This window comes from Gadus chalcogrammus, chromosome 11 (assembly GCF_026213295.1).
Source record: "Gadus chalcogrammus isolate NIFS_2021 chromosome 11, NIFS_Gcha_1.0, whole genome shotgun sequence".
NCBI lineage: Eukaryota > Metazoa > Chordata > Actinopteri > Gadiformes > Gadidae > Gadus > Gadus chalcogrammus.
This window is the reverse complement of record NC_079422.1, coordinates 22,084,617-22,108,721: the sequence shown is the minus strand read 5'-3', so window position 1 is coordinate 22,108,721 and position 24,105 is coordinate 22,084,617. Positions and strand designations below refer to the sequence as shown.

The following is a 24,105-nucleotide window of genomic DNA, read 5'->3' as shown; positions in this document are numbered from 1 at the left end:
CACACACACACACACACACACACACACACAGCACACACACACACACACACACACACACACACACACACACACACACACACACACACACACACAGCTTTCTATCTGCACCACACCCATGGTCTGCACAATCTCCCTGAACGTGGGCGGTGGTCACAGTGCGACCAGGGGGTTCCAGCTTACATTGCTTTTGACAGTGTGACTTGACAACGCTACCGTGAGGAAGGCTGTCTACACAAAAAACTCTTCTCAAGTCACCCTAGATTGATTGTGTGTTACATTCATACATCCCGCATACAACGGTTCACGCCTGTTTAGACGGAGAAAACATCTCTCTTTGCATCAGGATCTCACAACCGCTTTCAAAACGGGATTTGGAAAGCGAATCAAGATGCCATTGAGTGTGTTCATTATTTGACCATGGCATTTAAAATGGTAAATAAAAGCAAACTGGGTTGGGTTATCTATATACATCATGAAAGGGTTTGTAACCGGTTGACTTCTAACAGTTCACAAAATTAGCGCGAACAGCCATATTTATTCTTTATTTTTCACAGATACATCTAAATGCTGTGAATGCCGTGAAAATCTGTGAGGGTGACGCAAGAACTCATGCTTAGAAAAGCATGAGTTTCATCCAATCAGCTACAGTACGAGGTCACTCACGCTCTTCCTCCTCCCAGATCAGCAGAACGAGATGCAAGGGTCCGTTCTCCTCATGTGCGAGACATCTTGTGAACGCCTGGTGAGTTGTGGTAATTCTGGAGAGGGGGTTTGGATCAAATGATTACTGATGATTACCACGACACTTCAAACGAGGCGTGGGTGGGTTTGTGTGTTTGTGTGTGTGTTGGGCTGAACGATTAATCAAATTCAAACCAACATCGCAATGCAATTTTATTTTATTTTTTTTGTTACTGTTACTGACTCGAGATCACTACGATTTGTAGTTATTTTAATTTTACAATTCAATAGTTAAAGGTTGGGTATGGAATTCTCTTTTTTGGCCATTTTTGCAAAATTACTTGAAATCCTTATCCCACTTACAGCCACTGAGTTAGAAGTACTGACATGCAACACAAATTAAAGTCAATCATCTGTGGAACGGGCAGGGCTCCAAAAACTCCAGCCAATGATTTCCAGAACCACCGAGTGGCATTGGACAGTAAGTACGTCAAATCAAACGGATTGACTGCACTCCCCCTCCCCCACTCCCCGCTCGCGACCCCTTCGTGCACGTACTCAAAGCTCGTGACCCAGAGCAAGTTTCTGTTTGTTTCTACTGGAGCTAGCTAACTAGCTAATGGCTCACTCTCGCGCATCTGTGTTCGCGCTCGTGCATGATTGCGCGTCCATGTACTTGGAATGGGTGGAGTCAGAGTCAGCGTTGAAGGAGAGGGGGTAGGACCATTTGAGTTATGTATTTTCAAAATCTGCTGGCGTTTCGCAAATCCCATACCCAACCTTTAAATAAAGATGTTATAATATCAATTCACGCATTCATTCATCTCAACAAATAGCCCTGGGCTAAAGAAAAGCAAAGTTTATATGTTGACTGCCTCCATTGTTGTGTTGGTCATACATACTCTTCTTTTTAAACATAAACCAAAAATATGGTCACGTAAATAAAATATACAATCGAACAGAGCTTCGTCTCCCGCGACTTATATTGATTGAGTCTACAACGTTCTCAAAGATTCAGCCAATGAGAGGTAGGGTAGCAATGGTGTTGCAATGGCACCTGGGTAAACCAATGACAAGGCGGTACCGTCGAATATGCGCGCTTCTGTCTGACGTATCTTGGGTCATACCATTCGACGTGGGGCCACTCATATATCCCCCTACATTTTTTCGAAAATAGACTTGACCTCCATCTGTTTATTGGATAAACGCATTTCCCAATCCCAGGAGTCTTTGCTCCATTCTACGTCAATTTAAGAACAAACAAAGAAATTAAACTGCAGTTCGTATTTTTTATTTATGACCATGAAAGTTCTGTAATGCCTGAACAATGTAGAATTAAATGTAAAGTAAAATAAAATTATAAATGTAAAACCATGAATGAAATATAGAAAGTAAGCAAGTGGTATAAATATTGGTGGGACGTTCAGCTATACTATATAGTGTATCTTCTCGATTTCCACGGGGTTTAGAGCCTAGAAGTGGTTTAAATTATGCTCACGGCCGTCTCGCGCGGGGGGGCGGCGGCACCAAATGACGTAATCTGACGTAACGAACGAATCAAAACGAACGAATCAAATAAACGAATCGTTATAGTGAACTGAACTGAAAGAACTAGTTCCCGGAAAATAATCATTTTGCCCATTCCTAGTGTGCGTGCGTGTGTGCGTGCGTGTTGTGTGTGCGTTGCATGTGTCCCCGCCCCCGTCCCCCGCTGTCTCTTACCCTCAGAGCGGTGGAGATCCAGGGCAGGAAGCGGGACACCCGTGTGTACACGCCGGGCTTCTTGGCCGTGGCACAGCCGGTCCCCCAGCTCACCACCCCCAGCAGGCGGTAGCGGCTGGTCTTCGAATGGCAGTCTGGGGCCACGAAAGGCCCCCCGCTGTCCCCCTGCAGCAGAGAGGGGAGGGACACATGCATTCAAAACATGGATAAGTGCACCCCGTCCCTCCCCTCCTGCCTGTTGTGTGTTGGAGGTCCCGGACCTTGATGCACACAGTTATGGTCTGTGTCATATTTACCTAAAGTACTTGGTTAAGTAGGGTCTTATCCTAAGCTGTCTTTGATGATTACGGGGAATGGGTTAACCTAGCGATTGTTTGTGCTTTGCATTTCGTTCTTATTGTACCGACAGCGATGTATTGTTTCACTTTTCTGTGACAAATGTACTTTTTGTAAGTCGCTTTGGATAAAAGCGTCTTCCAAGTGCCCTAAATGGGATACATATATTCAACACGATGTACGTACAGGAGGGGAGAATACGGAGACAGGATTGACGTCGTAAGCACGTTGAGGGGGGGGGAGGGGGGGGGAGAGGTTTCTCACCACAAGCTCTTTGGTTTGTTTCTGGTTTGCAACTTTGACTTCTTCTACTGTTTTATTACAGCTGTGCGTAATGCAGCATCTAGTGCCATCTTCTGACCAACCAACGCCATGACAGACAGACGTGCGTGTGTGTTGTACCGAGACCCCCACCGACCTGGCAGGAGTCTGTGCCACCCTTCTCGAAGCCAGCGCAGAACATACTGGTGGTGATCTGGTTGTCGTAGTAGTCGGGGGCGTTGCAGGTCGTGTCACTGATGATGGGCACGTTGGCCTCCTGCAGGACATTGGCTTGATGACCTGTCAATCAGAACACAAGCAGTGGAAAACTTCAGGATCATGACACTCTTTTTTTCTTTTTTTTTTTTAATATTTATGCAAATTTTTAAATGCATAATGTTTCAACACAACACAGAAAGACAAGCACATACAAAAGACGTGATGACACTCTTTAAAGGTGGCATTTTATACCGCCAGGTGAGGGTGTGATTAGCTACGTTACGAGCTGTTTTGAAAATCAGCCTATTCTGACATCACAAGTGGGCGTGTCCACCTCGATGTGTGACGGATAGATGAGCAACGTTTGCTACAGTCCACTGGGTAGGCTGGTAGACTGATCCATCCAGCATACATCTAGGTGGACACGCCCTCTTAGGATGTCAGAAGAGGCCCATTTTCAAAACGGCTTAAAACGGCTAATCACACTCACACCTGCTGGTATAATGTCACCTTTAATACTGGACTGTAGTATCTGATTATGATCTACTAATGATCAGGTGATATGTAGAAGCTGATTTGTGTCGGCTCAATTGTTACTGTCTGATCATTTGAGTCTGGTTCAACAAAGTGCCATGTCTTGCTCCTGGTGGCCTGACATCTGTATCCTGCGATGTTACTTCCCATTCAAGCTAAACAACTGATATCTATTGCAATGTATATTTCTATACCGATATCTATACCGCTAAAAAACATGATAGACAGCATTGGAGCATCATTGTCTCTTAATGCAATTGCTTTTGTTGTACAACTTGTGAAGAAATGTTTTAGGAGTGCATCTCTTTCTCTCCCTCACTCACTCACGCATTCTAACCAGCCGCGTGCCGTCCATATGGGCAGGTGGGGCGGCGAACTCCCTGCTAAAGCATGCTCCCCAAAAAAATAGTTCCTCAGTAAATCATTGCTCCAAGTTTATTGTTAATAATGTGATTGTCACATTAACTATCTATAGTTTCTGTAGGCTTTCCTTCATTGATAAACGCTACGCAGCGCATTTTTTTTTTATACTGCTCGTGGCGCCCCCCATGTGATTTGCCGCCCCCCACAAATATGCCACCCCGGGCGGCTGCCCGGTTCGCCCGTGCCTAAAACCGCCACTGACTCCGCCTGTATCTTTCGGCATTGAAGACTATTTATTTATTTCAACAGGTATTCAAATTGCATAGCCGATTTCATACCTGATTTAAACAGCTGTTATTAAGAAATATCTGATTTCAAAAGTGTTGTTATTGAGAGATTTGCACACATCGTCGGGCCAAATCGAAGGTCTGCTTGATTGATGACTTGTATTTCTACTTTTCATGTATTTGCAATGCACTCGCTAAGCCTGTTGTTAAAATAAAATATGGAAGAAATAACCTCCTTTTACTTTTACTTGAGTATAGATTTTCAGTACTCTACCCACCACTGTGTGCATGTGTCTTTATATGTATGTAAACAGTATGAATATGAACATTACAATATCATATATGTTCACTTGTTTCAACCATAGTCATGGATTTCGACCAACTAACCTAATTCTAAATCAAAACAGTGTTCAGGATTGACTGGCGTTGAAACATAGTGAGGACGTACCGTTATAACCGACGTTTCCCCAACCTGTTACTGTCCCCATCTGTCCGTCAATCAGTCTCTGGCCGTAGGTGGGAAGACAGAGGGGCTGAATATATTCTATGCATGCAAACCCATCACAAACACACAGTATGCAGACACACACACACACACACACACACACACACACACACACACACACACACACACACACACACACACACACACACACACACACACACACACACACACACACACACACACACAAGCAAACGTGAACGACAACAGCAAACTGCAATGTAGGTGGAATACAAAGGAAGGGACAGACGACTGTTTGGAATGACATTTAAACAGAGGAGCTCAGGGATTATGAAGTGACTCAGAGAAGTCAGGTGACCATTTGGATGGGACAAGAGGAGCCTGTGCCGACAGGTAGGGGGAAACAAGAGACCTCAATAAACACAGGGACTGACAGGCTGTTGCTTCCTTCCTCCTTCTCGCTCTCTTTCTCTCTCTCTCTCTCTCTCTCTCTCTCTCTCTCTCTCTCTCTCTCTCTCTCTCTCTCTCTCTCTCTCTCTCTCTCTCTCTCTCCCTCTCTCTCTCTCTCTCTCTCTCTCTCTCTCTCTCACTCTCTCTCCTTCCTTCTGTCCCTCTCACTCTCTCTCTCTCTCGTGAACCAACGTCTCTGATGGTTTGTGTGTTTAAGCGTGTGTGTGTGTGTGTGTGTGTGTGTGTGTGTGTGTGTGTGTGTGTGTGTGTGTGTGTGTGTGTGTGTGTGTGTGTGTGTGTGTGTGTCTTCTTGTCTGCAAGGATGCAAGGTGAGAAATCAGTCCCTTTCGCTGAATGGCTGTTGCTTACTTCCTCCTTCTCTCTCTCCCTCTCCCTCTCTCTCTCTCTCTCTCTCTCTCTCTCTCTCTCTCTCTCTCTCCTCTCTCTCTCTCTCTCTCTCTCTCCTTCCTTCTCTCTCTCTCTCTCCCTCTCCCCCCTCTCTCTCTCTCTCTCTCTCTCTCTCTCTCTCTCTCTCTCTCTCTCTCTCTCTCTCTCTCCCCCCCCCCTCTCTCTCTCTCTCTCTCTCTCTCTCTCTCTCTCTCTCTCTCTCTCTCTCTCTCTCTCTCTCCCTCTCTCTCCCTCTCCCTCTCCCTCTCCCTCTCCCTCTCACTCTTATGAACCAGCGTCTCTGATGGTCTCCAGTCTGATGGTCCTTGGCCATCGCCCCGTACTGACCGCTCGCGGCGGCGGCGGCGGCGGCGGCGGCGGCGGCGGCGGCGGCGGCGGCGGCGGCGGCGGCGGCGGCGGGCTCTCACCTGAGAAGGCAATGGGCTGGGAGAGGGCGAGCACGGCGAGGTCTCGGCTGTTGTCGTCGATGTTGGCGTCCACGAAGGGCAGGTAGCTGCTGTGGTAGACGATGGTCTTCACCTCCACCACGGTGGCGTTGGCGGGGTTGTTGTAGACGGAGCCCAGCAGCACGCGCCAGCGGGACACCGAGCGGAACCGTCTGGCGGGTAGAGCGGCCATGTTGTTTAGCACTAAGCAGAGCTACACTCACGGTTACAGATAGAGAGAATAAACACACTTATTAGTATTCAATTTGTGTGTTAATAAATAATAACATTCTATTTGTCACATACTCGTACAGGATGTGCGGTGAAATGTTTGCGTGACATACTCTGTATTTCTGTGCTTAAAATATAAATAAAATACAATAGAATAAAAATAGAATAAAATACTACATACGTTTTAACAGAAATATATACACACAAGGAAGTAAAATTACATATGTGGTCGACGCTAAATCAACTAAAGTAAGTGACTCTAAATTTGTCACCTAATCTTATCTCATCTCATGACCCCCTGGGCTTAAAGTAAAGCCCAGGGTGTCATCTTTATTTATTTTTTACATTCAACGGCGAATGCATTGTTGCTGTCAAATACTCTCAATATAGCGTCTGCTAAATTAGGGCATTTAGCAGACTCTTTTATCGGACTTACATCGGTTAATACACACATTGACAGAACGACGGTAGAGTCAACCATGCAAGGCGACAGCCAGCTCGTCATGAGCAGTTAGGGTTGAGTGTCTCTCTCAGGGACACACCAACACTCAGCTAGGAGGCACTGGGGATCGAACTAGCAACCTTTTGGTTACAAGACAACTGCCCTACCTCCTGAGCTAAGCTGGTGGGCCAGCACGGTCATGATCATCATTACCACTGTGCTTATCTTTAGTGCGATGAGGCGACCACTCCGCTGCACTTACTCACGGATGCAGTGCGCCGCAGACACGATCCAGCGGTCTGAGATGAGGGACCCGCCACACTGGTGCACCCCGTCGTACCGCAGGCTGACCTGCCAGGGCCAGCTGCCCTGCCGCGAGTCAAGACCCCCCACGATGCGGTCCTCCGTCAGACTGCGCCGGCCGCAGTCTGGGGGGGGGGGGGGGGGGGGGGGGGGGGGGAGAGACCGGAGGGGGGGGGGGGTTGAGGAAGATACGTTGAAGAGAGAAAGAGAGAGAGAGAGAGAGAGAGAGAGAGAGGAGAGAGAGAGAGAGAGGAGAGAGAGAGAGAGAGGGAGGGAGGGAGGGAGGAGAGAGAGAGAGAGAGAGAGAGAGAGAGAGAGAGAGAGAGAGAGAGAGAGAGAGAGAGCGAGACAGAGAGAGAGAGAGAGAGAGAGAGAGAGAGTAAGTCGGCCGGCCGTAAACCTAAACAGCATTAATGTGATATTATCTTAGCGATACGCTTATCAGAAAATGTAAACCGGGTGTCATGAATAAAGGAGGACAAGATGTCATATTTTCGTCTTTCACTACGTCAGAGTCCTTCCCATTTAGCAGTGTTGTTTTCGCCCTATGGCTCCGTTCTGAGCTCGTTTCGGAACAGCCAGCCCTACCACAAGGAGTGGCTCCTACGGGAGTGTGAGCGAGTGAGGACAGAGGCAGAGTAGGAAAGGAGTCAAGCGTGAGGGTAAAAAGACCGGTTTAACTTTGACCGTACCTTGGCACAAGAGTGTCAGAACCTCCCTGCTCTCGCAGTCACTGAAACAGAGAGTCAGGTGAGAGAACACACACAGAGTCAAGAGTCTGACAGGGTCACTGCAGAAGGCACCTCCGCAGGCCCGGGGTCCTATAACAGAGACAGCTCCATCAGTAGTTACCATGGGAACAAGGAGTCTCTGATCTTCTTTCCGTAGCTCAACTCTTCCGGTTTGACACAGAAAAAGTCGCCAGGATCGCTGCTCCCTTCTGGGACCGACGCGACAGAGTAGTTCACGACCCTGAAACACGAACACAATAAAAAATGTAGACGTCAGTCTCGATGATGTACGGGGTGCGTACTATAGTTTGGTTGACGATGCAAAGTGCAGTGGGAAAGTTACAAGTGATCTTACCTGACGAAGCCAACTTCCTCGCAGCTTATGCTAGCCAGAAGCTCATTGGCCGAGGAGGAGCATACCTGCCGCCATCTTTTCTGGGCGGAGTCAAAGACCTGGAGATGCTGGTCGGCAGAGTTGACCTGAACTAGATGAAGATTGTGAAAGAAAATACTTAACATTTCCGCAAACAATCCAAATCATTCTCATGTCCATAGTACCACAATTAAGTATAAAAATGTGCAGAGGGCAGTGTGGGATATAGTGTAGTTTTAGAGATCTAAATTAGTTTACTGACTCATTACATGAATGGCCGGACTCACCTTCATAAAGTCCTGTGTCTTCTTCCATGGTGCAGTACGTGACTGCAAAAAACACAAACACCAGATGATTTATGGCTCTAAAGTAGAACACAAAAAGTATATAATATACAACCAGAAACAGAGTTAAATACATAGACAGAAATAAATACAGGAGGATCAAAACACAAGAAACAGGGGAGACACGTGTGACAAAAATGTCACGACGATAACATAATATGTTAATCTATCACTTTGTAAAAGTTGGAAAAACACAAACACAGAAAACAAATGCGTGTTGTGCATGCTTCGTTTGTGCGTGTGTCTGTGTGTGCGTGTGTGTGTGTGTGTGTGTGTGTGTGTGTGTGTGTGTGTGTGTGTGTGTGTGTGTGTATGTGTGTGTGCGTGTGTGTGTCTGTGTGTGCGTGTGTGTGTGTGTGTGTGTGTGTGTGTGTGTGTGTGTGTGTGTATGTGTGTGTGTGTGTGTGTGTGTGTGTGTGTGTGTGTGTGTGTGTGTGGGGGGTGCTAACCTACGGCCCAGACGGCGGCTCCCATAGCCACCAGGGTCATCAGCGTCACACACACCCCCAGGGCGCGGCAGGGCGTCAGCACACAGGTGAGGTAGATCCCCCGATGGACTGGAGCGCACACACACACACACACACACACACACACACACACACACACACAAACACACACACACACACACACACACAAACACACACACACACACACACACACACACACACACACGAAAATACATAAAAACACTAGTACACGACGAAGATACACACACGCACGCGATAACAAACACACACACACACACACGCAACAAACGCAAGCACTGATACACGAAGATACGTGCATGCACGCACACACGTACACACACAAACGCAAGCACTGGTACACGAAGATACCCGCACGCACCCCCTAACCCCCAGTATTGAGCAGGCCTAATACAATCCATCATCAAAGCACAATGTAGGGTTTGGGCGACTGTAAATGACGTGAATTAAAATTTGTGCTTAGATTATAAGTGCGTATCCCAATTATGTTCATATTTAAATTGACCATTTAATCCTAAAATCAAAAATAAATTAACCCGTTTAAGGCCGGTAGAGGGTTCGTAGGATAAAAGCAAATCTGATAAATAACTAGCACTAAGACCATTAAGAGCTTCATAAACCAATAAAAGGGTCTTAAAATAAGTTCTGAATAGCAAAACACCACAGAAATCACTATAGTTTTGAGTGTTTAGGAGTGGAATCCTAAATATAAATAAATGGCTGGTCTCAGCTAGTCATTACACTTTGTGTTGGACAGATTTGAAGCTCTCTCTCAATCAATAGTCGTAAGTCCACCATGTCTCCTGTGAACTAGAACAAACCCAGACATGGGGCCATAACTGCATCAGTGTGGCAGTGTGTGTTTCGCTCCAGGTACGACCCTTATCGCCTACCGGCCCGCACGGTGTCACCCTGACATCGTGAAATGTTCAACATTCACCGCAAAACACTTGACATAAATTTCCTGGGTCATTTCCGTTAGTAATTCAGTTTAAAAGATGTATATATCACGTGACCTCTAAAGGTTGTGTTGTGCACCTGTGCACCTGCAAACAAGCGCAACAGACTTGGGTTATGTTCAGTTTGACTATAGAGTCTTTTGTTTGTTAAATGTCCTCTCACATCGTTTATAAAGTCATATTTAAATTACCATACACACATTTCGAGAAGAGCTATTTCAATATTCCTGTTCTCCGACAATTGCGCATGCACAAACAAATGGGGCGACCGTGGGGTCGCTGAACCTAGAACAGGCCGGACAGAACACCGATGTGCAGTGCTTCCCCGACCACACGTCAACACGGTTACTGGCATCCCGTCTGATCCTAGGGCTGAACGATTTGGGGGAAATGATCGAAATGACATTTATCTCCACCAATAATTAGATAGCGTTTTACTGTGCGATTTTTCACGCAACATTGGAAGCAGTCAACATATAAACGGCTCTTTCCTTTAGGCCAGGACTGTGTGTTGATTTGAATTGATGCATAAATTGATATTATAACATCTTTATTCAACTATTGAATTGTAAAAGAAAAATAAATAAGAATCCTTCTGATCTCCAGTCAGTAACAGTAACAACCCCCCCCCCCCCCCACCCCCCCTTCTTCAGCCCTAGCCAACACTGTTACTGGTTCCTCGTCTAATCGAGGAACCCTGATTTGGGGACAGATTTGTATTATCTAGCACTCCTCGTTATGTGTTTAGCACAAATGTACTTTGTCTTTGTGATAATCACCTTCATCATTATCGTTATCTTATTTATACTCATCTTCAGTCATTACAGTTCACACAAAGATGGGAAGCTGAGGTTGGCAGCTGTGTTGCAAAAGACTTTCCAACATTACACATCAATACACTTCTTCTTTTGTTGTTTTTCTTAATAGCTTGGGACATCCTTGTTATTTGGACATATTCAACATCGAGCCAGTACCCCAACTTCAGAAATTCCCAGAGAGTATAGATAAAGTGCTCTCAGTCTAAATCAGTTTACATCAAATGTAGCACTAAGTGTATTGAGAAGATAAACAAATTAAAACGTTAGGAAATTTGATTGGCTAGAATGGCCAAATGACAACATTTTGGGTGAATTGGTATATCTGAACTGATCTTAATGTAGTGAGGTAAAATCTACACACCTGCTGGGAAAGCGAGCGTGTTACAATGTGTTCTGATTAAAACAACAGCGTTAGATAGGAGAGTGGGGGAAAACACACTGAATCTCCGTAGGGCCTAAAAAAAAACCGACCGACCCTGTCAATTTATGTGCGACCCAAATTATTTTATGAGCTTTAAAAAATATATATATATTAATAATAATGTTTTTTTATTCAAACTATAATTACGTTTTGGTACAGCACCTCTTCATTCTGTACAAGGATGAGCGAATTTTCTCGTTTTTAGATGAAAACAACCTACCTATCATTCGCTGCCGCTGGAAAAAATAAAATAAAATAAATTCCCTACCTACCCCTGACCTCAACTGACCACCAACAGGAACCAAACTTTTTTTTTTTTTAGGCCTAATGAGTTTCATCCTGCCCCTGTCTCCCTCTCGTCATCTCCTCCTCCTTCTTTCCTGTCCCACCATGTCAATTTCTCGTCTTTCCTCGTCATACCCGTTCCTCTCCGCTCTCGCTTTCCTTCCTGATGTCCAGGCAGCTGTTATTTCTGACAAAGAGCAGCCAAACACAAAGGTTTAGATCCCATTAGGGGGGGGAATCTCTTGGCAACTCACGATTTGATCCGATTATGAGGTCAACGATTAGATTCTAAAGCGATTATCGATGCAACTTTTTAATGTACATTTCCATGCGTGATTTCTAATGACTTCCTACTTTTGTGATGATCATTAAAGACATCAACAGATGAATTAACTTATCTAATATTTTATTCGAGGGAAAGCTTTTTTCACAACTATGACTTTCTGTGGACAATGCAATAATCAATGCAGCTTGTATTACAACACAATATGGAAGTATGTAAAAAATAGGTTTCAGTTTTATCTTCTTTCTAATCTTTCTTTTCTACGTCATTAAAAGAAAAAGCTTCTCTTGAATTAGAAGGAGTTCTTGTGTCTGGCTGTGAGTTTGCGTGCATGCTATGCGTAGGCTGAATCGCAATCGTGTCAAGACAAATCAGATTGGTCAATACACACTGAAGATAAATTAAATAATTTTAAAATTACTAAAATTATCCTTCTCTGGCGAACAGAATGTTGCAGCAGGTGAACAAATAAAAAAACAAACAATAATAATAATTCTGATTATTAATTTATCTACATCGAGACAAAATCGTTCTAGAGAGAATCGCAATGCATCGAAGAATCGATTATTTTTCCCACCCCTAGACCAAGGTATTTTGCTCCTTAGTTCATTAGTTTATCTGCTGTCCCTTTCATAGTTGCACACAACGTATTGTTCAACAGGTCAACATTTACAGGCACAAAGGTTATTCTCTACAATAGAATAGTATACTGTCATATAATGTCATTCAGCAATCCTTTCCTAGCCCTTCAGTTGTAGGACAGCAATGCATATCAATTATGCATTGCTGGCACATGAATACACTCTGATGTCAAACTTTCCCCTCTGGAAATGTAAAGACCATTTTCTTTTTTATTCCACAAAAATGACATAATGGAAATCCAACACACAGCATTCAAATCCGATCAAGGTCTGAATACCAAATGAACTACTGCTATTGAAAGAGAAGCAGCATTTATTTTGATTGAAGCAAGCAATCTTTACAGTGATATGTTTTCCTATGGCTTATTCAACTGAATTGAATGGATGAATTGACCTTCATCCATATACAATGTTTTGTTCGTATCACCCAAAGCACAATTGGAGAGGGTTAAGACTCATCAACGTAATTCAGTGCGAATGCATATGCTGTCCTGCATACGTCATCTGAATCTTAATACCAAGTACAGGGATGGTGAATATACAATTTAGAGACTAGTCTTTTTAGATTTTTCATCTAGTCCTTTTGAATGTCCACATTCATATATATATATATATATATATATATATATATATATATATATATATATATATATATATATATATATATATATATATATTCATATATACTGTGTATATATTATATATTCTTTTAATGATCAATCTTATTTGTTTAAAAAAATAATCTTTGAGAGATCCCAAACATGAGTTTAATCTATATTCATTGTTTGATCTATGGATCTTTTATGGCCTTTCAACAGAAAACTAGACTGTAATATATGGACTGTAGACTAGAATGGAATCTTGCCACTGCAGCACCTAGACTATAAGTAAGACTGGCTATACAAATAAAATGTACTTGATGTGTGAACTGAAAATGAGCGTTCATCCCACGAATGTAATCAACGTTTTCAAAGGGCTGGGAAACGGCTGTGATAATAAACGGAAGGCAGTGTTCCCTGCAAACCAAAGAATCCCAGCTCCTCTATCCCCCGTCCCCTCGCACATACGGTCGTCATTCCTCGTGCACAGATTGTCCTCAACGTAGAAAAGTGGCAAATTGGCGTGGTTCTGATGGCGACATCACACATTATTTTTCAGTGAAGTCCCGGGGATAAGAGACTGGGGTAAGAGACTGGGGTATAAGAGACTGGGGTAAGAGACTGGGGTAAGAGACTGGGGTATAAGAGACTGGGGTATAAGAGACTGGGGTAAGAGACTGGGGTAAGAGACTGGGGTATAAGAGACTGGGGTATAAGAGACTGGGGTATAAGAGACTGGGGTAAGAGACTGGGGTAAGAGACTGGGGTAAGAGACTGGGGTATAAGAGACTGGGGTAAGAGACTGGGGTATAAGAGACTGGGGTAAGAGACTGGGGTATAAGAGACTGGGGTAAGAGACTGGGGTATAAGAGACTGGGGTAAGAGACTGGGGTATAAGAGACTGGGGTAAGAGACTGGGGTATAAGAGACTGGGGTAAGAGACTGGGGTATAAGAGACTGGGGTATAAGAGACTGGGGTAAGAGACTGGGGTATAAGAGACTGGGGTATAAGAGACTGGGGTAAGAGACTGGGGTAAGAGACTGGGGTATTTGAGACTGGGGTAAGAGACTGGGGTAAGAGACTGGGGTAAGAGACTGGGGTATTTGAGACCGTTCCCCCTTTCCTTCCCCCAGTGATTCTCTCTCCCTTCCTTCTTTTCCCACAAAACCATTTAATCATAGTAGCTCTCAGGAGAACAAACATCCTATTGTACCTACCCGAAACCACTATTGCTGTGTGTCTGTCTGTGTGTGTGTGTGTGTGTGTGTGTGTGTGTGTGTGTGTGTGTGTGTGTGTGTGTGTGTGTGTGTGTGTGTGTGTGTGTGTGTGTGTGTGTGTGTGTGTGTGTGTGTGTGTGTGTGTGTGTCTATGTGTGTATGTGTGTGTGTGTGTGTGTGTGTGTGTATGTGTGTGTGTGTGTGTGTGAGTTTGACCAAGATATTTAACATTCAAGAATTCTAACTGCAACTGCGCCTCCCTCAGTCACTGATTCTTTGAACATGCGCAGAGGCCTGTAAACACAGAATGCTTTTATTGTGTCTAATCAGTTTAAAAGCTACTTCCTCCCCTGCAGACCTATTGAGATATTGCTTTGCACTGGGAATGCTGAATTATCACACTGCCTGAAATGCAGTCACTATCTTTGTACAGAATTCTATCCCGCATCTGCAAGGATGCACAGTGGCAGGTAGCCATGGTATCGAAACATGTGAATTGATTGGTTTGCTGGCATTACTGGAGAAGGTTGCATAAGCCAGGACAGGGTGTATGCACCTACCATGGCTTGACAAAACAAAGATACCGTTTTGAGAACTGCTAAACACTTGTTTGGAAAATAATGGATTTTATAACGTACCCATTTTCAGAACATATCTACACCGCAAGAAGTGGTGAGTTGAACAAAAATCATTTCTGTTTGTTAAGAAACCAGCCAAATCCTTTAACCACCAGATCAGTCACTATCCACAGCTCCATTTGGGATGATTGCCGGCTAGTTGCTGCTTGCTGCTTGTGTTCTCTGACTGTGTGTTTCTGCCTCTAGGGAAGAGCGCTAAAGATTTAAGAGATATAATTGGAGTGTTCTATGTGAGAAATGGCAAAGTCAACTATTAGTGAGTGAAATTGGCTGTGATAATATCTGTTTTGAGTTGACTGCATACGCCTTTTTCTCAGCGTGTCTCTTCCGTGATTGGACAATGTTATCCTTCTTGCCTGTCATTCACAGATGTGTTAAATGCAGCACTTCTCAATGGCGGAGAAACATGGCGAGTGAGTGAAGAGAGACGGAGGGGATCACACATCCCGGATCAAATAAGGGATACATCTCAAAGCAGGAATACATCTCAAAGAACTTAGTTGTGTTGAATGAAGACCAAAAAACATTCGGCCGGCGAACATACCATGCTGTTGACTCACGTGTTATGACGGTAGTTATGGCAGTGAAGAAACACGCATATGCACACAGAAACAAACACAGATGTACACACACACACTCTTATAAACATAGCTAGACAGAAAGAAGGAGTGGCAGCCATAGTGTAAGCTACTATTGTAGGATAATTATAGCAACAGGCACCAGGGGCACAGAATGATCTAGAGTCTAGACACCCACACGGTCTTTGCTGCTGCTTTAAAAACCTATTCCAAAGGGGCCGCTTCACCTGAAGGGATACAAGACAACACGAGAGCAAACCAAAAGTAACCTTTTCACCGACCGAGTCCCATGGGCACGAATAAACTACCGAAGGATGAAGAACACAATGGAAGCCTTTTGAAGAACAGGAGGATAATGTGTCCTATCATTAAGGTAGGCTATTCATACATAAGGTGGACCATACAGAACACAATCATGCGCACAATGCCTTTATGTACTCAATACTGTGACTTTGCCGTTTCTGAAACAAAACAGCTGATCTGAATCTTATCGGAAATGACTGTATTTATACACGGAGGTCGGACTGAAATCCTGACGAGGGATTTAATATAGAGAAACAGATGTATGCGTTTAAAGTTTTTACCCGCCGTGTGTATTTAATAAATAGAAAATTGAGGCTCAAATAGATCATGAGAAAGGGTTACTTTCTACTGCATGGCTCATGAAAAGCCATAAAGTTGTATAAATGATGTCCTTTTTTTTCATTCATACTGTGTCACAAAGGTATGAAACCATGCCATCATCCATTCAACACTGGTCCATTTTTAGGACTGATAGCCACCATTTAGAAAACATAGGGGGGAACTGTTCTGATTATCCTGCTGACTCCCGTTGTTATAGTGTTGTAGTATTACAATAATAAGTCAAATATATGTAAGGACAAAATGTTCCATTCCATTCCAACTTCAAATGATTGACTTTTGAAAATATTTAATCCTATTCCCAGTGTGCATCCGAAAAAAGGGCATTCTACCAGAAATAATACACACCAGTTAATTTTTAACTGCCAAGAACATTAATGTTTGGTACAGCAAACCGCGAGAGATGAACATGTGACATGCTCCGCTAGGATGGACGTGCGTGCGCGCCTCAGTTGTGCGTGTGAACGGGACTGTGATTGGACGAGACTCACCCATCTTCCCTTCCTTCGCTGATTTTTCTGCATCCATTTTATGGGATGCAGAAATCATCCGATTTTTCGCCAGTTTCTTCTGCTTTCTTGCCTTGTGGTGTCCTTTTCTCTCACTTCCAATGACTCACCGTCCTTTTAAACCAAAACAACAGAGACACACCAATCCTGTATAATCATTGACCAACATTACAGTATCACAGCTGCACTTCATTTGGGTTGTTAGGTGTCTTAAGTCATTCAAGGCTAAATTAGTCATTAGAAATCCATTTACTCATCAATGATCGACTAATTGGTTCAGCAATATTCTATGATAGGGTTGCATTTAGTAGCTTCTATGAAAAGTTTGTATTAAGGCTCAGTCGTTCCTAACTTTGTTATTATTACGTGTTGATAGATGTGAACTATACTGGCACCTACACATAAAATTATGCATTTACTATTCTTCCATCTGTTCATGGCTTTTTCTTGTTAAATTATATCCTGTGTCTGTAAACACACATTTTTTCTCCTGTCTACAGCCTTGGTTACTTCCGAATAGCATTTAGGACATTGACCAATAATACCCTATTTTTAATGATTTGTTAAGTAAGTCAATATGATGAGGCCATGACATGGTATCAAATATCAAATAATGATAATACAAGAATACATAGCCTATCTCTATTATGTCAATAAAGGGGCAATCTTGGTTCAGACATAGACATAGGCATGTGAACCTGACTTTGGGTTCGCAGGAGCTACTAGATATCTATATATGGTTTTCCTTCAGACAATTGGACCATTTTTCCTTTTCGTTTAAAAAGAGCTTAATACAGTCTCATCCATGAGCCCATCTGACGATAACTTTTAATGTGCGCAACAGGCCTCGTAAACTACTAAAATAATTAAAAAAAATCTGGGTTTGGAAAAAAAAGTTTACCGAAAACATCTATTAACTTTATTAATGTTTAGTTTAGCGCCATTTTTTGATTGGGTGTGAAAGATAATCGCCTTTTCTTTATATTTTTCTATTAATAATCAACGATCCTTAGACGAAACACGATTTCATCCACACTGCAGGTTGTCATGTTTAGAGCAGGCTACCTGCATTCATTAAACAATTGCCTTTCCTGAATCACAACTCTTTGATCCCATAGATATGTAGCTATAAGTAGTTTTGTGGCTATATTGAATGGTCATTTTTAAACTTCAGGTCTGTAACTTATAAGGGTTCTTAAAATTATTTGTAAAGTCCCTCACCTGCGTCTCAAGCTGCGGGCCAGGAGGAGCAGGCATGCGAGGAGCGAAACACTAGTAATCCATTCCAAGTGGTCTCTGTTCACTTCATCAAAAGCAATGCGGGGGACACATTCGAGTTTCTACTAAGTTCTCCACTTATTTCTTTGCAGGTGGATCCCCTCTTAGTGAAATTCAGGACGGGGTAATTCTACTGGCGACCTTCAGCCACTCCAGTCATCCAAAGCCAACGGACTCCGCCTCTAATCGAAACGAGAGGAACATTTGGAGGATTATGAACCAAAACAGAAGCCTTTATGGGATTTTTTTGGGGTTGTTGCGAGTATGAAGTTCGTTTAGTGTTCTGTCGGGGTACTGGTTGCGCGCTACTAAAAAAGAAAAAAGCCTCATAGACCACAAAGGGTTAAAGGGAGGAGGGGGTTACTGATGACGTCACCTTATTGCGATACCAGCAGACAAACAGCCAGGGCATTAAGTGAAGGCAGGGGGCCACTGGAAACCATTTGTTCGACACTCACTCCGTCCACCAAGATAGAGTGGAGAGATAAATAATAAACTAAATAATTGAATCTAAGTGTGTGTGTGTGTGTGTGTGTGTGTGTGTGTGTGTGTGTGTGTGTGTGTGTGTGTGTGTGTGTGTGTGTGTGTGTGTGTGTGTGTGTGTGTGTGTGTGTGTGTGTGTGTGTGTGTGTGTGTGTGTGTGTGTGTGTGCGTGTGTGCGATGGACAGACAGAAAGACACACAAACAGACGGACAGAAAAAGGAAACAAAATGATTTCCTGTTTGTTGCGGGTATGAAAGCACTCACAGCATCACTTCAGTTAACAACAGAAAAAGGGAAGCCTGACACATATTGTTCTGCTTGGAGAAATCTTGAGAAACGATAACATCAAGTGTGCTCATTCTTGACTTGGGGAGAGAGTAGGGGAGACCCATAGACACTATAGGGATCAGAACGACAATAGAAACACACACAGAGTTGGTGGGATAAGAACAGAAGGAGAGACCATGGCTAAAGAAGTGACAACGGCACTCTGGATCCTGACAATCTTTATTTTGAAAGGTAAGTCACAGGAAGGTGGGACGCATGGGGGGGCTTTCAAGACCACCTGACACTCAGTCATGTTGTGATGGATAGACATGTTTATTCAAACTGTGAGATACTTTGCAGTCTGTCGGAAGAGGATTACACCTAGCACCTGACTACCGTTTTGAACCACTCTCTCTCTCTCTCTCTCTCTCTCTCTCTCTCTCTCTCTCTCTCTCTCTCTCTCTCTCTCTCTCTCTCTCTCTCTCTCTCTCTCTCTCTCTCATTACACTTTATGTGATGCACAATTAAAATGTGTCAAGAATTCGTTTCTGGTCTATGTTAAAACATGTATCATAGGAGGAAACATTTACCATTCATACTGCAAAACCACCAATGGCTGCTCCGTGCTAGGACTTGAAAATGCAAATGTTCTACCTCCAAACCCAGAAGAAGATCTCTTTGAAATGTGACCAACACATTTCCAGACTCCAGTTCACGGTATTGGTGGATTTGTCTTGTGTTACTGCATGGTTACAAATTGTTTCTTCCTTCTCTTGAGGCGTTTTTGCTGGCCACTGGTCTGTTAACCTGCCCATCAACCCTATCTGCGCTGTGATTGGTTCGACTGTGGTCCTGCCTTGTTCCTATGAATACCAAGAGGACTCCTCCAGCCAGGTAAAATTAACAAAAATGAAGGATCTATTGTTTGTTCTCATCCATCCCCCCATTCTTGGCTTTGAACCTGCAGACGAGTGGACCAGGACGTCGTCGGAGATACAGTGTAGCAATAGAAGAAGTCAAACATAGGCCACTACCAATATGTGAAACCAGCTAAAACATTGTGTAACAACACCCTGAGAGAACACCCACAGAGAGCTTGGTAGGACTAGTCTCTCAGAACGATGCACTGAGGCGACAGACCCCCTTTGATTTGTGTCTTTAAGCCCCTGAGGGACGGGGACGCCCACAGCGTGCGGTCTGAGATGTGGTGCCTGGGGAGCAGTCGCTGTATCACACCGAGGTGTGGACACGCACGCACGCACGTACGCACACGTACGCATTAAGAATGTTTGTTTACTTAAAGTATTTCAAGTAATATTTTGATTTGGAAAGATGAGGGAGTATTATTAAATGGATATGTTTAATCGACAGAAAGTTCTTTGTATTGTGTTTTTGGGCTGATCCTGAGAGTTGATTTGAGAGAAGTATTTCACTTGGCATGATGTTGCTAATGAGGCACACACACTTTGGAGCTCCGCTGGAGCATTAGCTACAGCAATAAAGCTATGAGCATCTTGAATCAATAAAACATAAAAAAAAAAAAAAAAAAAGTTATTTTTTTTAGGCCAGCGGGGCACTTTAGCCTACAAAGGTAGCCTTCCACTGGTGAATGGGCCTGCCTGTCAAGCACTTAGACCTACTTAAGACAGGGACGGTGATTAAAGGGAAAAAATAAAGTGGACCTGACCTGACTCTTTCCTCTCCTCTTAGCTATGTGTATCACAGCGACGGTGTCTTCCTGGACCCCGCCTATAGCAACAGAGTCATGTTTCTGGGGCAGCCTGGGACCAAAAACTGCTCGCTGCAAATCTCGCGGGTCAGGATGTCCGACGGTGGAGCCTACGTGTTCTACGTCATCCCCGACCTCCCCACCCAGAAGATGCCGGCGCAGACTGGTGTACAACTCTTGGTGGCAGGTAGGCCCGGGTTTTAATACGTTAAAAACTGAACACTTGGTCTAGACAGGGTTTCAAAACACAAGCAAATCAGAGGAATAGGTTCCTGAGGCCTGGGTAGACAGTTCCTTGAACCAGCCACCTGTTCTGCCCTTTATTTAGTCTCGGAGGAACTGAAACTGAACTATGATAATGGTCAGCATAAAAATAATGAGTGACTGCTTTGAGGATGTCATCACCAATATCTCCATGTAAATAAAGTCTGCTAAGTCGCTATCTATTAATTATATTCTAATATCTATATTAATCTGTTAATTCATCAATGCAATATTGTAAATGTTGAGAAATGGGTGTTGGTGGCGACACTGTTTGTAACACATGGAAAATGACCGCTTATCACCAAAGGTGTCTCAAAAGAAGACTAAATAGACATTTTTAGGTAAGCACTTTAGCGTGAAGTGTGCAGTACAAACATTGCTAAGTATTGTCCTCGTTCGCATGATAATTAAAGGAACAACCTAATAACAACCGAACATTCAAGTGAAAGCATTTATTAAAATGTGGCAAAATGGCAACGTTGCAAGAGGCATCGACATCCAACCCTCCCAGACACGTCCGTACCGATCCACTTCTGAATCCTTCGACCCGATAGGCTCTCCTGAGGCCGTCACAGCCTCTGTGAATCCCTGCGGGGGGGCCCTGAAGGGAGCGCCCCTGCAGCTGGCCTGTTGTGGCCCTCCGGTCGGCCCTGTGGGACGGTACCGCTGGCTCATGGATCCTGCTGGGGACAGCACCACCCAACGGGAGCACCCGGGCCAGGTCTGGACCATGGATGAGACACGGGCCGACGCCAGCGGGAACTACATGTGTCAGGTTCAATCGGCCGAGGGCTGGAGGAGCTCTGCCAACATTACGGTGGATGTGCAGTGTGAGTGTCACCGTTGACTTTTGGAAGTCCCGTTCGTCTCATTCGTTTGTTTCAGGTTTTCAGGCTGTCCAAATAATCTTTTTTTGTTGCAAAGGTACAGAAAAGAAACGTAATATTCAGATCCAGAGCACTTTTTTTTAATATCCACGGGGGGGGAAATTGATACAAAGTATATAATAATGAATGCAACAGAAATAAAATAACCCCAAACTATCCTCGCAATAAGTAAAGACACACAATGTATACATGTGAAATAAAGACACATGCATATTTACAGGAGACTACATGAGAATTTAGTTTTGGTTTTGGTTTCATGTCATGTTGATCATCTGTTTAACCCTGCGGTGACACCATTGCACCCCCCCACCCCTTCCCCCTCCGGCCTTAGATCCACCCTGTAACACATCTGTGCACGTCACATCTGTGGACGTCCTCTCGTCTGGAACGGGCGTGGTCCTGACCTGCAGCAGTGACGCCAACCCCCCTGTTGAAAGCTACACCTGGTTCCGCGGTAACGGCTGTCTGACCGCAGTAGACAGGAGGACGGGGGCTACACCCATGGGGCCGACCCCGAAGCTTCACGCAGACCCCCCCACGGGAGAGTCTGAGCTGTACTGCTGTGTGGCCGCCAACACACTGGGCTCCCAATCCTACAATGTGACACTCTACGGAGGTGTCAATGCAGGCGAGTCTGGTTGGGATTTACACGTTTCTTATTTATATTGATTATTTATGGATATCTGAAAGATTGGCAATGGGTGCCATGTTTTGGTTTAAGTCCTGCTCTGCATTACAGCGAGCATAACCTTTTTAGTTATGAAACAGCTAGGGAGCACAGTTTGCTTTATGGCTCCCTTTGTAGCCGAATGATATCCACATACCGTAATCATGTGTAAATAGTATGTAAATAAAGAAAGCAGTCCGTGCATTACAATCTAAGAGGCCAAACAACCTTCTGGATAACTCTGAGCGAGCAAAGCGCTGGGTCCAAGTGAAGGATCTTCGATTCAACAACCTTTTGATAGTTTCCCCTCTTTCCTCTCACGCCATAAATAACCCAGGGCAGTGACACTTACCAGAGATGAACGAGCTTATCCTGCAATTAGCTTTTGTTTAATACCAATGCGGACCAAGAATTTGACACAAGGCCCTCACATGGTTTCCCTTAAAACAAACAAAAGCACATTCAAATATTCCAAGATTATGTTCTAATGCTATAACAAGCTTTTTACATATACTGCAATGACGTGATGCCAATTCAACTGTTCTCACTGTTGTGTTTTTCATGGCAGGCGAACCCCAGTTGGCCAGAAAAAAAAGAGTGATGATTGTTGCAACTACTACCGTAACTTTACTAGTAGTCATTGGCCTTGTTGCATTTGCACTTAGATGGTATGTATAAGACCTGATTATCATATACTAATTGAACCTCTATATTATCAAAAAATAATATTTTAAAAAGATTAAAAATATATAAAATCTGCGTTTCCCTCTTTTTTTAAGGAAACTGAAGGAGTCTCCCTTGTCCCAGTCCTATGGCCTTGCAGGAACCACTGTTCCAGTATCTTAACTGGACATTTCATATACAATGAATTGGCTGCTGAATGGCAAGATAAGAAGAAAACTAAATACGCACAAATAATACACAACCAATTTAAACACTGTGCATATATAGACATTTTATAGGATATATTTCTGTGCAATTTTTTTTTTATTATTATTTTTGTATTTATTATTTTTTCACTGTGGTATACTTTCTGCTGTGACGTCCAAATTGAATGTTACTGGAGAAGAATGGCCTTGTGGAGGGTCCAGCCTTGGCCGTGATGTTACAATAAATTAATGACATGAATAACTACTAGGAAGTTATATGACGCTTGGAACCAACTGTCCGGCGTGATACGGCAAGATAGGATGCAAGGCAGAACCCAGGACATCTGGGTGGGAGGTTGAGAACCATCAGGACATTCACTTTGTTTATACTTGACTTGAATTTAGGCTTGAACTGAATAACCTCCTTTCTGAATGTTTGTTTCTGTGGTCATATTAATTAGCCATGATACAAAATAAGTGTACTGTTTGGTTATGTCAGCTTGATAATTAGAATTCATAAACAATAACTTAAAATAATATGTTTTTAAGTTCGTTTTTTTCCCAGGTTTAGTTTCATATGCCTCATGTCATCTATTTTTGATTTCATTGTTGATTTCCATGATTGTATGATCCAATCTAATATCTGAGTATAAAATGTAAACAGAAGACCAATTAAGTTATCCACTGTGCATTAGGCAAAAATATGAATAAAGGAATCTGTAAGATGCAAGTCATTAATTATTGATCCAACTGTATCTTCCTTGCATGCATACATGTAAAATATCCGTCAATGTTTTGGTTGCATTGGGCAGCCTGGTCATCAGCCCTGATAGGGGAAGATGCATGACTTGCATGAGTTTGGGGGGGTGGGGTGGTGGTGGAATTATGGGAGTCCCAGACGGGGTCTCTAACATTCTCAACACTCAGCTCCTCTTTCTGCTATTTAATTTGTGTCATTTATGTTTAAAGGTGACTTTTTCTTAACGAAGAATCAAAGTGTTTATTGCAATT

At 43.5% G+C, this 24,105-nt stretch overlaps 2 protein-coding genes across 2 annotated transcripts; one reads left to right on the top strand and one right to left on the bottom strand.

Moving 5' to 3' along the window:
* Window positions 1-6: 6 nt before the first annotated feature.
* Window positions 7-18,242, bottom strand: hpn (hepsin). The gene is made up of 13 exons (XM_056601397.1): window positions 17,871-18,242; window positions 16,632-16,763; window positions 9,023-9,130; window positions 8,517-8,558; window positions 8,212-8,341; window positions 7,978-8,097; window positions 7,818-7,858; window positions 7,085-7,250; window positions 6,132-6,322; window positions 4,852-4,947; window positions 3,158-3,300; window positions 2,404-2,568; window positions 7-758 (listed from the first exon to the last, which is right to left on the bottom strand). The coding sequence occupies exons 2-13, from the start codon at window positions 16,687-16,689 to the stop codon at window positions 714-716; spliced, it is 1,305 nt and encodes a 434-aa protein (XP_056457372.1). The 5' UTR covers window positions 16,690-16,763; window positions 17,871-18,242; the 3' UTR covers window positions 7-713.
* LOC130391328 (cell adhesion molecule 4) lies at window positions 18,031-23,819 on the top strand. Its single transcript, XM_056601398.1, has 8 exons — window positions 18,031-18,930; window positions 19,457-19,572; window positions 19,842-19,918; window positions 20,389-20,594; window positions 21,226-21,501; window positions 21,890-22,186; window positions 22,794-22,893; window positions 23,005-23,819. The coding sequence occupies exons 1-8, from the start codon at window positions 18,876-18,878 to the stop codon at window positions 23,069-23,071; spliced, it is 1,194 nt and encodes a 397-aa protein (XP_056457373.1). The 5' UTR covers window positions 18,031-18,875; the 3' UTR covers window positions 23,072-23,819.
* The last annotated feature ends 286 nt before the right edge of the window (window positions 23,820-24,105 follow it).

Bases quoted from the DNA above. Each gene is read 5' to 3' on its own strand.
- hpn (XM_056601397.1), bottom strand. From the start codon at position 16,689: ATGATTTCTGCATCCCATAAAATGGATGCAGAAAAATCAGCGAAGGAA. The intron at 8,559-9,022 runs GTTAGCACCCCC...TGTTTTTTGCAG, and splicing joins AGCCGCCGTCTGGGCCGTAG to TCACGTACTGCACCATGGAA. The intron at 3,301-4,851 runs GTACGTCCTCAC...TCTGATTGACAG, and splicing joins GGGAAACGTCGGTTATAACG to GTCATCAAGCCAATGTCCTG.
- LOC130391328 (XM_056601398.1), top strand. From the start codon at position 18,876: ATGGCTAAAGAAGTGACAACGGCACTCTGGATCCTGACAATCTTTATT. The intron at 18,931-19,456 runs GTAAGTCACAGG...CCTTCTCTTGAG, and splicing joins GACAATCTTTATTTTGAAAG to GCGTTTTTGCTGGCCACTGG. The intron at 22,187-22,793 runs GCGAGTCTGGTT...TTTTCATGGCAG, and splicing joins CTACGGAGGTGTCAATGCAG to GCGAACCCCAGTTGGCCAGA.